The following is a 12589-nucleotide window of genomic DNA, read 5'->3' on the forward strand; positions in this document are numbered from 1 at the left end:
ACAGCCGGGGCGCGAAACTCCCGCTCTGCCCGGGTCCAGCCGCTGCACTTCGCAATCGCCGACCAGCTCCTCGCAGTCCTTCCCCAACTCGATCAGCCTCCCAGCCTTGTACGTCGGCGAGGATCTCTGGGCAATGCGTTCAGACGCGCCCGGCTCCGCGCTGTGGACTCGATGAAGCGCTCCGCTACTACCTCGCAGCAGCCGCCATTTTCACAACAGAGGCCTCGGGTCGACAAGGAGCACAAACACAAACAATGAGCAATTCTTCAGGGCGGCAGTCATTCCCAACCAGTGCCGCAGGTGGGTACAGCTCTAAATAAGTGTCCGAAACACTTAGATGCAGCTCATAACAGAAGAATAATGGACGGATTTCAACTCGGCCGGGCAGAGCCTCACACAGGTGCGGCCATCTTGCTGTGCGCCCTCTAGCGCCCCCCCACTTTTGCGATTCTTATATGCTCTATAAAATGCACCATTCCAAGTCCCCGCCAAATATTTTTGTATTATCGAAAGTGAAATGAGAACCCTAATATGGGATGGAAAACCACTGTGAATAGCTATGAAGAAACTAACAAAGGGCTGGTACGACAGAGGAATTGCTCTGCCAGAAGTTCAGGCATACTCCGGAGCAGCACAACTGCCAATAAATAATCAATGGAGGCATATACCACATGATGATCCGGCTTACCAGATAGAGAGGTGGATCATGGGTTAGGGAAGTTATAAAAGAGTGCTATACGCAAGTTCCAAAAGACAGCTAATGACAGGCCCAACTCAACATAGAATCAGCCTTTGGCATAGAGTGACTAGTAAGACTGGATGTAATATATCAATGGGGGGAGGGAAAAAGAAGCAGAGGTCCATTCGGCTTCCAGAGGTTAGTACAAAGATATCAGGGTGGGGGAATGGACCACTTGTCCTGTGTACCAGGGTCTTTCAATTTACGTGGTTGGGCATCCTTAAAAAACCCTCATATACGTACACTGGCGTTGGGCGGTATATCTTGATTCTCCGCCGTAGTGTATCGTGATAGCATGATCATTGGGCTTTTTATTGTCCAAATGCTAACCTCCCCATGGAGGAAGACCAACTGGTTATACAGTAGTGGTCAGGAATAATGGAACAAGGGCGTGCTCGTGCTCTGTGAACTGTGATGTTAAAATTCCTAAAGCCAAGTCCCGTGTCCTTTATTCTTGGGGTTCTTGACAAAGGGAAATTAAAAATGGTGTTCGTGCATATAAAAACTTGTTTATTGGTTTGATGCACTGGTATGTATCTAGTGTTATCTGGTCAACATGTTTCAGCCCCATGCAGGGTCTAGAGGCTTTCGTCAGGACCGGAAGGTGAAATGGAGGGCTTAATTGGGCTCTCCACTATTTTCTGTGGGTGGAGAGTAGTACTCACCACCATCGATTTAAGGAAATCAGACCGTTTGTATCCGTTCCTGTAAAGACAATCAAGGATTAAATGACAGCCTAGCGTGATACTCTACAATGCTAAAACGATATTCTCGTGCTTTATGTCCTGTTAACATCAATATTTCTAATTAATGGACTGCGTTGCTATCGTGCCTTCTTTCATTACACGGTGCATGCTTTATTAAAAGGGACTAACTACAAAAAGGTTTTAGTGAATGCTATCTCGGTTCTCTTACTGGTGTGATTCTTAATTAGATTAAAAAAGGGTCGCTTAGGTGATGCGATTATTCTATCCTTGTTGTTCTCATAGCTACTCGTTTCCCTATGATGGAGCGAGCCGTCGTTGTGAATTAGTAAGTTTAGTGTATAGAGTCTCAAAATGCGATTGTATGTATGGTTATGGTAACAAACATGAGGTTCATTGCATGGTGAGCGTAAAGTTATGTGAACAGACGGCGTTGCCGTCTGCTGATTCAGCGTTACGGAGACAAAGGCCAGAAGCAAACTGTCTGAGTCAAATACCTTTCAAAGCAAGTTGGACATCTTCATCCAGGGTGTCAGTCAGTTAGGTGAGCGCCAATTGCTGCATGAAATGGGAAAATATAAGGTTACTTATCTCACAGGTTGACGCGGTGTAGAGAGCTCGCCTCGCCGTCGCTTACCGGCTACTCTGGCAGAATAGCTTGTTCTGACTCTGACGTTCCCCTGGATTAACGTGCTCCCGGTTGGGCTCGTTTTTCAAAGACCGGTTCTATTGAAATTAAAGTAGGACTAGTCGGTCTTGGTTGGCCTCGGGAGAGCACTGATGGTTGGCATAACGGTCTTTGTCGTATTAGTGTGATATGGTGTGCGAAGATGAAAATCTCAATCGTATTCTCGCATCTTGACTTGCGCCCAAAAGGACAGAGATATTGGTGGCAGATGGTTTCGTTTGTTGAGGCTTCCCTTTCACGGGATGTATTCAGCGGTGTGCTCAGTTATCATAATGAGCATTTTTTAGTCTCTTGTATACCGTGGTTGCTCAGTGTGCACAGTTATCATAATGAGCATTTTTTAGTCTCTTGTATTCTGTGGTTGCTCAGGTTAGTGTTTAGGGGTTACCGAGAGACTTATTCGTATAGAGATCATAACAGAGTGTACTCAATCGAATAGGCACTTCTGCAGTTAGGTTCTCTTCCTTACTCTGGGTGATGGTGATGTCTGTGATTCATGATTAGTCTATACTTGGAATCTCCAGTATGTGGGGATTACATTACAGTATTTCATCTTTTTAGGGCGTGCCACGGTATGGTATCGTTCAGGCCCTCTTTATCTGTCTTAAGGCGGTGCACCCAGCGCTGTTCTTTTTCAAAGAGGGTGCGTTCCACATTATGGCCTTTGAAGAGTTGGGTTTCCAAAACAACCCATTGTAGATCTTCTGCAGTGTGTTTGGCTTCAATATAGTGTTTGCTCATTTGTGTTGTTGCTCTCTTACATGTGATGTTACTTCGATGTTCTATGATCCTTTGTTTGATTTTCCTGCAAGTCATTCCTATGTATTTCAATCCACACGGGCAAACAATCATGTACACCACATGGGTGGTGTTGCAGTTTGTGTGGTGACGTAGTTCCCATTTTAGGTTTGGCAGTAGTTGTAGGGTCTTGGTCACTTTCGTGAGTTTGCAGACCGAGCAGGTTCCACAAGGGTAGTGTCCCACTATAGGATTCAGATTCCAAACTGTAGTCTGGGTTTCTCTTGGAATAATATCTCTTGGTCTGGTGTGGACCAGAATGTCTTTGATGTTTTTGGTTCTCCTATGGGCAAATCTCGGTTTGGGCCATTTCAATGTGCTTGAGGTCAAGATTCCCCAGTTTTTATTGATAATTTTCTTTACTGCGTTCGATTCGGTGTTGTAGGTTGTTACGCATGTGAGGAGATCTTCTGGTTCTTCTCTCTGTATCGTGGAGAGTAGGTTCTCTCTGGGCTGGTTACGGGCTCTTTTCTGGCATCTTTTTATGATCTTTGTAGGGTAGTCTCTCATCCTGAGCTGAACCTCTAGACCTCTTGCTTGTTCTTTATAGTCATCTAGGTTACTGCAGTTACGTTTTAAACGTAAGAATTGACTATAATGTAGATTGTCTCGGAGGGGTCGGGGGTGGAAACTGTTGTAGGAAAGAAAGCTGTTCCTTTTGAACAAGAGCACATACTTAATGCCATCAATCCATTCCATCAGAGCATCAAGTTCTGGCGCCGCTACATAGACGATGTATTTATGATATGGGAAGACAGCCAACCAATCCTCAATGATTTCCTAATGTGGTTAAACACTAGAGACGAATGTCTGAAGTTTACATCTACAGCAGACAAGAAACAACTGGACTTCCTGGATGTAACCATCTTTTCCAAAAACGGAACATTGCACACTAAAACCTACTACAAACCCACGGCAAGGAACAGCTTTCTTTCCTACAACAGTTTCCACCCCCGACCCCTCCGAGACAATCTACCTTATAGTCAATTCTTACGTTTAAAACGTAACTGCAGTAACCTAGATGACTATAAAGAACAAGCAAGAGGTCTAGAGGTTCAGCTCAGGATGAGAGACTACCCTACAAAGATCATAAAAAGATGCCAGAAAAGAGCCCGTAACCAGCCCAGAGAGAACCTACTCTCCACGATACAGAGAGAAGAACCAGAAGATCTCCTCACATGCGTAACAACCTACAACACCGAATCGAACGCAGTAAAGAAAATTATCAATAAAAACTGGGGAATCTTGACCTCAAGCACATTGAAATGGCCCAAACCGAGATTTGCCCATAGGAGAACCAAAAACATCAAAGACATTCTGGTCCACACCAGACCAAGAGATATTATTCCAAGAGAAACCCAGACTACAGTTTGGAATCTGAATCCTATAGTGGGACACTACCCTTGTGGAACCTGCTCGGTCTGCAAACTCACGAAAGTGACCAAGACCCTACAACTACTGCCAAACCTAAAATGGGAACTACGTCACCACACAAACTGCAACACCACCCATGTGGTGTACATGATTGTTTGCCCGTGTGGATTGAAATACATAGGAATGACTTGCAGGAAAATCAAACAAAGGATCATAGAACATCGAAGTAACATCACATGTAAGAGAGCAACAACACAAATGAGCAAACACTATATTGAAGCCAAACACACTGCAGAAGATCTACAATGGGTTGTTTTGGAAACCCAACTCTTCAAAGGCCATAATGTGGAACGCACCCTCTTTGAAAAAGAACAGCGCTGGGTGCACCGCCTTAAGACAGATAAAGAGGGCCTGAACGATACCATACCGTGGCACGCCCTAAAAAGATGAAATACTGTAATGTAATCCCCACATACTGGAGATTCCAAGTATAGACTAATCATGAATCACAGACATCACCATCACCCAGAGTAAGGAAGAGAACCTAACTGCAGAAGTGCCTATTCGATTGAGTACACTCTGTTATGATCTCTATACGAATAAGTCTCTCGGTAACCCCTAAACACTAACCTGAGCAACCACAGAATACAAGAGACTAAAAAATGCTCATTATGATAACTGTGCACACTGAGCAACCACGGTATACAAGAGACTAAAAAATGCTCATTATGATAACTGAGCACACCGCTGAATACATCCCGTGAAAGGGAAGCCTCAACAAACGAAACCATCTGCCACCAATATCTCTGTCCTTTTGGGCGCAAGTCAAGATGCGAGAATACGATTGAGATTTTCATCTTCGCACACCATATCACACTAATACGACAAAGACCGTTATGCCAACCATCAGTGCTCTCCCGAGGCCAACCAAGACCGACTAGTCCTACTTTAATTTCAATAGAACCGGTCTTTGAAAAACGAGCCCAACCGGGAGCACGTTAATCCAGGGGAACGTCAGAGTCAGAACAAGCTATTCTGCCAGAGTAGCCGGTAAGCGACGGCGAGGCGAGCTCTCTACACCGCGTCAACCTGTGAGATAAGTAACCTTATATTTTCCCATTTCATGCAGCAATTGGCGCTCACCTAACTGACTGACACCCTGGATGAAGATGTCCAACTTGCTTTGAAAGGTATTTGACTCAGACAGTTTGCTTCTGGCCTTTGTCTCCGTAACGCTGAATCAGCAGACGGCAACGCCGTCTGTTCACATAACTTTACGCTCACCATGCAATGAACCTCATGTTTGTTACCATAACCATACATACAATCGCATTTTGAGACTCTATACACTAAACTTACTAATTCACAACGACGGCTCGCTCCATCATAGGGAAACGAGTAGCTATGAGAACAACAAGGATAGAATAATCGCATCACCTAAGCGACCCTTTTTTAATCTAATTAAGAATCACACCAGCAAGAGAACCGAGATAGCATTCACTAAAACCTTTTTGTAGTTAGTCCCTTTTAATAAAGCATGCACCGTGTAATGAAAGAAGGCACGATAGCAACGCAGTCCATTAATTAGAAATATTGATGTTAACAGGACATAAAGCACGAGAATATCGTTTTAGCATTGTAGAGTATCACGCTAGGCTGTCATTTAATCCTTGATTGTCTTTACAGGAACGGATACAAACGGTCTGATTTCCTTAAATCGATGGTGGTGAGTACTACTCTCCACCCACAGAAAATAATGGAGAGCCCAATTAAGCCCTCCATTTCACCTTCCGGTCCTGACGAAAGCCTCTAGACCCTGCATGGGGCTGAAACATGTTGACCAGATAACACTAGATACATACCAGTGCATCAAACCAATAAACAAGTTTTTATATGCACGAACACCATTTTTAATTTCCCTTTGTCAAGAACCCCAAGAATAAAGGACACGGGACTTGGCTTTAGGAATTTTAACATCACAGTTCACAGAGCACGAGCACGCCCTCGTTCCATTATTCCTGACCACTACTGTATAACCAGTTGGTCTTCCTCCATTGGGAGGTTAGCATTTGGACAATAAAAAGCCCAATGATCATGCTATCACGATACACTACGGCGGAGAATCAAGATATACCGCCCAACGCCAGGGTACGTATATGAGGGTTTTTTAAGGATGCCCAACCACGTAAATTGAAAGACCCTGGTACACAGGACAAGTGGTCCATTCCCCCACCCTGATATCTTTGTAGTAAGACTGGATGGCAGGATAAACTGACCCAATTCACACCCCTATGGGAATCAGATAAATCTGGGAGACTAATACGGGCCCAGGACTCGATAAATGGGATACCATTGGTGTCTCAAAGGTTGGAGACTTGTGGTCTAGGGAGACAGTAATCCCATTCTTAGACCTACAAAAAGAGTAGGACATGGCAGACATGGAACCGTACAGATATCTACAAATCAGTCTTGCCCTTATGGCTGTCATCCAGCCTGGCACCGAACTCCCTGAGGCGTCCCCACTAGAAGATAGGCTCCTAACAGACTACATGGACCATAAAGCAATATCCAAGACCTACCAAAAGATACTACACAATCTCCCCGATCCATTCCTGTGCTTGCTTGAACTTTGGCAGCCAGACTTAGGAGAACTAGAGGACAAGGAATGGCAGGAAGTACTACCCTCCCTCAGAGAGGTAGCCATTTCGTCAAGACTAAAACTTGCCAAACTCAAAATATTACATAGGTCATACCTCTCTTGATGTGCCTTATCAAAAATGGGAAGGAAAGAGAATACGTTATTTAATAGACACTGCACACAGGAGGGCACGTTCTACCACATACTATGGGATTGCCATGTCATTCAACAATATTGGGAATCTATAATGACCCAAAGCCAACAGGTGTGTGACAAGGAGCTCCCACTTATGCCCAAATTGTGCCTGCTAAATATATGGGATCAGACTGATATGAATAGCAAAGAACGACTCTGGGCCACCTTTGGGGTGATGATTGCTAAGAGAAATATCGTCCAGAAATACGAGTCCCCAAAGTTGAGCGAGTGTGAAAGGGATATGGATTGGTCCATGGTGGCAGAAAAGGAACATGATATGGAGCAAATGGAATGAGTATTGGGGTAATATATGTGTTCCCCCAATTGTCCAGCGGGGCTGTGGACGGGATGGTGGGTTTGCATGAGAGGAAAGTGACGATGAGCCGTAATCATATACTCGCTGCTTTGAATACAATCCGATTGTGCAACTGTACCTTCTATACTACTGTAACACCTTATGTAATGATGTCTTGATTTTATACTCCCACAATGTTTCTATAAAAAAGATTTTTAAACAAATACTGAAAAACATGCAAGGGTGTTACTTGGAAAGGATGGGTAACTCAATGCTGTCTTAGGACCCACCTGTGCATGATGCCCTTCCTGTGCCTCAGCTACACTTTATGTCCTTGCTGTGTCTCACCTGTGCTATGTGTTGTTGCTGGGTTGCACAAGACAACATCTTGGTGCCCCTCTGCTGCACTCAATGTTCATGCTGTGTCTCACCTGTGCTTGGCGCGTTTGCCCTGTATCTCACTACAATGTTCTTGATGTGTCATATTAGTAAACTACCCCCATGCTGGGTTCCACATGTGTTTGATGCTTTTGCTGTTTCCGTTTGCTTGATGATGGGTTTAATGATGGGTTTGTCTTACCTGGTCTGAGGCCACTGTCTTGTCTACCTGTGCACTATGCTCTTGCAAGGAGTGTCGCACCTGTTAACCATGCCCTATCTTACCTGCAATTCCTCTTCTGTGTCTAAACTTTACTCACCGTTATCGCTCTGCCTGGATTTCACACCTGTGCGTAAAGTTCTTGCTTTACACTGTACCCATTCTATATTGCACCTTTCCTTGATGCTCTTGCTGTGTTTTACTTGTGTTTGATATCTATCTGTGCATCTTATTCCCACCTGTGCACGATGCCCTTGCTGTGGATGTACGCCATGCCCCTGGTCAGCTGGCTGAACCACTTTCCAGCCTGGCACTCCTGTAAGGGCCCCAGGTTCTTCAGCCGTCTAATAATGTCGCCCTGTGGGGCCAGCTCCAGCACCAGGTACACTCGGCTTGTTGTCTCAATGGCTTGGTAGAAGTTAATGATGTTCCTGTGACGTAGAGCCTTCATGACCTAGATAGAAAGGAAGACAAAAGAGGCCTGAGAAGCATTTACAGACAGATCAAAAGTTCAAAAACAATCACCTGGATGGACTGGGGGATGTCCCTCAGAGAATTAAAAAATCTCTTTGAATATAATGCACCATTCCGTTCTTAGACATAAGAAACAGACTCTGACCTCTCCTCATGCAAGTGCATAGGTGTAAACAGTCACTTACTGCAGCTGGTACAGACATAGTGGTTCTCTTGTAACTATTGTACCCAGTTATCCTCTCACCGCTTCATGTAGTGATCACAGGGACCCACAAGGATTAACCAGTTGTCTCTTAAGGGTGTCCTTCTAATATGGAATGAAATGATTAAAGCTTCTACCTCTACCAAAAGGTTTCCATTACATTTGCAAAGTGTGGATTGATTTTCCTAAATAAGATTACACCTTTTTCCTTTTATCAAAAGAAAGAGGTAATTAAATGTACTACAAAGGTTCATGGCATTCAATTATGATTTGGAGTAATTTAAGTAATCAGGGGCGGACTGGGAACAGCAACCAGCCCTGGTAGATTGCTGCTCGACCGGCCCTGTGGGTGGGGGTGCTAGTAAGAAGCATCGCTCCTGCTTTTGTTACAGGGGGCATATATTGCAGCACTGCTGCAAAACCAGCCCTCACGACCACAAACCGGCCCCAACTCCTCCGTCCCACAGGGGAAAATCCTGGTGCCCGCTACGGCCAGTCCGGCCCTGTAAGTAATATGTAACAGCGTGTTATACCTTCAGAACCTAGTCAGTGATTTTAGAATGTCTGCCTTTTCTGCATGGTCACTCCAGATGTTTCACACTTTCTTGGACCCAACTTTAAAGTAAAGTGCCTGTGCTCCCACTTTAAACATGTTGAAATTGGCCTAAACATGATTGGTGCAATTAACTTTCCTATGAGGCAATAATATAGGGTACAATCCATCCCTGGCATGGAAAGTTAAATGCCGCTTGTGGACTGCAGCACCTATTGTGCCATTCACCACATTGGCAGTGGAAACATTGCTTCAGGCCTGTGTAGCTCGATAGCAGCAGTTTAAACCCTGTTGTACAGACCTGTAAAAATCACCCTTTTGACAGACAGGCAAACTTGATTTTAGATATTAAATATCTCACCTCTAACTATAGTGTGCATAATATGGAACATCTGTGACATTAAAAATGGCATGTCCACCCACTGACGAGGCGCAAAATAAAACTGTCGCTGATTAGGCTGTAGCTGCTACATTGGAAAAGTAAAAGTATAGATTATACACTTTAATATGTAAACTTTGACCTGTAGCACCTACAGATTCAATTTACAGACTTATTTTTGCATTTATTACCAATCCAAACAAATGGTGTAGTCAGATGTTTATTTAATATATTGGAAATGTCAATTTTAAGAAGTTTACCCTGCCGGAAGCTGCATTAGCTCTCCAGCCACCGCCCAGCCTTTACTTGGCCTGAAAGAGGTGTAAAAACTGCTCCCAGAGCAGGGACAATGGCCTGGGAGTGGGGAGGTGTGTTTCTTTCTCTGGCAGGAAGACCAGTTGGGGTGGGCCCAGGAACTTAATTAACTCCAAAGGGGCCTGTCCTGTCACATGTAAATGTTAGGTGACACCCAGGAAAGGCTCCAGCGCTTTTGTTTCCCTTGCCAGGCTGGCACAAACACAGTGGGAGGAAGGCTACATACAGAACTGGTTTTGAGTGACCATAGAGGAAGGGACTGCTCATTACACTGGCCACACCTCAGGGTGGGCATACAGGCTCTACACAAGAGAGGGGTTTCCTATCTTGGACTTTGAGAGTGAGGGGCACTGTGAGATTGTTTACGGTAGGGCAAACAGGAACTGCTGAAAAAGTGGGTAGGGTTGCCCACTGACCTAACGACAATTGAATGGTCTTCTCCGCAAGTTATGCAGAGGGGCCCCTTCTGGGCTCAATCAGAAGCTCTCTTGAGCCAGAGTGCTGTGCTGATGGGGCCCCTGGAGTTTGGGGGGCCCTAGCACCAGGGGGGGGCTGAGGGAGCTTGTGTTACGCCCCTGGGGTTGCCACTGGTAACTTTTACGCAGTTGGTTAGGGAGTGCTTAGGAATCACACCCACCCACCAGCTAATGCCAGGCATATATGTGGTACTGCAAGGTCCAATCCTCAGAAAACTTTCGGGACCTGCAGAACAACAGAGGAGCACTAAACTTACTGTCTGTGAGGGGGAACAGCCATTACAACGTGGTTTTTACCACGCGCAGCTTTTACATCGCATGCGTTACAACGCATGCGATGTTACAACGCAATGCCATTACAAAGCAAGTCGTTACATCGACTTGCGCTAGATGGCGTGCTAACATTACAAATAGTGTAGTTTACTATCCCAACACCTTCCCTACTGTTACGTGGACTGGAGTTGGAATAGTAAATTACACTTTTCTAATGTTAGCACGCCATCTAGTGCAAGTCGATGTAAAGACTTGCGTTGTAATGGCATAGCGTTGTAACATTGCATGCGTTGTAACGCATGCGATGTAACTGCACGCGTTGTAATGACACGCATTGTAATGTCATACATCCGTCTGTGAGCTGAGAGGAGCCCTAACTATCTGTCCTGTCCCCCTTGTATCCAGGACAAAGAAGTGAACTCCATGGGTCAGTTGGCTTGTCATGTAAACTGAGTCTCTGGCTCACTTCTGCAAGGTTTGTTTCACACCAACGGGTGACACGACTGAACTTAGTCCAGTGCACCAGCGCTGAATGTGAAAGACAGGTTATTGTAGCTCTGCAGAACCCCACCCAATATATAAATAAGGTGATGTAAATACCTTTGGGTTACTAACAGGAAGCCGTGGTAATCAAAGGATTGTTTGCTAATGGTTTACACACTCAATATAAATAGAAATAGAAATAGAATATGTATTTTAACATATTTATTTTAAAATAGTTATTTAAAATGCTGAGATCTAATGCACATAATATTGGTAACATCACAGGAGATGATAAAAAGCAGCTAAGCTTTTCAATAACTGTAAAAACAGGGAAATATCTTAAAATAAGTATTTATAGGCCTTAAATCCTCACTGTGCTACCTCTAAGCACTGTGCTAGTTCTAGCAGATTAATAAATAATAAGTCCGAGTTTGGAAGTGCTGCACGTACCTTGGAATAGCCTCTCACCTATTTCAAGCACAAGGCCAACAGCTAGGAAACTGTGTCTACAAGAGAACCAGTGGCAGCTGGTGAAATTTGAAGGTGGTAGGCGCAAAGTGTCCACCAAAAGTGCAACATATCAGTGTTAGCTCAACCTGATCAAGGAGTCCTTGCTGGATACAAACCGACATATCTTTTTTTTTAAACAAAGGATAAAATGGTGTATTTTCCAAAAAGTACTACTCAAGGATTAATTGCGTGGTCCCTGATAACTACGGTCGAAGTGTTTAGTTTGTACTATGAATCAATTCTGATTTATGCATGATGGTTCAAGAAACCCATGCACATGTATTAATAATTGTAGGAATACATTTATTTGTGCATAAATACATTTACACTTAGATGTATAAAGGGTATGTACATGTTTGCATAACAAAATGCAAATGTAAACATATATACAGAAAGGCATGTTTAAACATGTTTACATACCTAAATTTATCCATACTTTTAAATCTACATAAATACACATAGGCATGCCACAGACATATTCAGTGTACACATGTCTTTGCAAAGAATCATTTCTTTATACATTCTGTTCAGTGTTATATATCCATACTGTCGAGCTGTTTGGCTACTGTACCCCATCTTTGTTTATTATAAGATTTTGGGGGCTGGAGCACGCTGTGTGTCTAGTAGTTGAAATTCTTACAGACATCTGAAATTGACCCATTAAAGTAATAAATAAATGATCCTGTCCTATTTGTTTTGCATCGTGCTCCTTGCAGCTCCACATTTGTAGTGATAAAGAATGGAAATAATCAAATGAGTGGATAACTTTCTCCCATCTGATAGGCGTAAGGCGCAATCCTCTGATTAATTGGGTGCAATGAAACTGCCTTTCTGTAGTACTTTGCTTGAAACACAAATTATCAAGCTGAAATAAATGATAGCCTGTGATCATAGG

The 12589-nt window shown here is 43.9% G+C and overlaps 1 protein-coding gene across 1 annotated transcript in view; it reads right to left on the reverse strand.

The window, feature by feature from the left end:
* Window positions 1-8480, reverse strand: part of LOC146870938 (testis-specific serine/threonine-protein kinase 4-like) — a 441167-nt gene extending 432687 nt beyond the window's left edge. Inside the window, exon 1 of the mRNA XM_085645320.1 lies at window positions 8269-8480. Coding sequence (XP_085501446.1) covers window positions 8269-8480 — 212 coding nt within the window. The remainder of the gene's footprint in view (window positions 1-8268) is intronic.
* Window positions 8481-12589: the final 4109 nt, after the last annotated feature.

Source organism: Triturus cristatus, chromosome 1_1 (assembly GCF_964204655.1).
Source record: "Triturus cristatus chromosome 1_1, aTriCri1.1, whole genome shotgun sequence".
Lineage (NCBI taxonomy): Eukaryota > Metazoa > Chordata > Amphibia > Caudata > Salamandridae > Triturus > Triturus cristatus.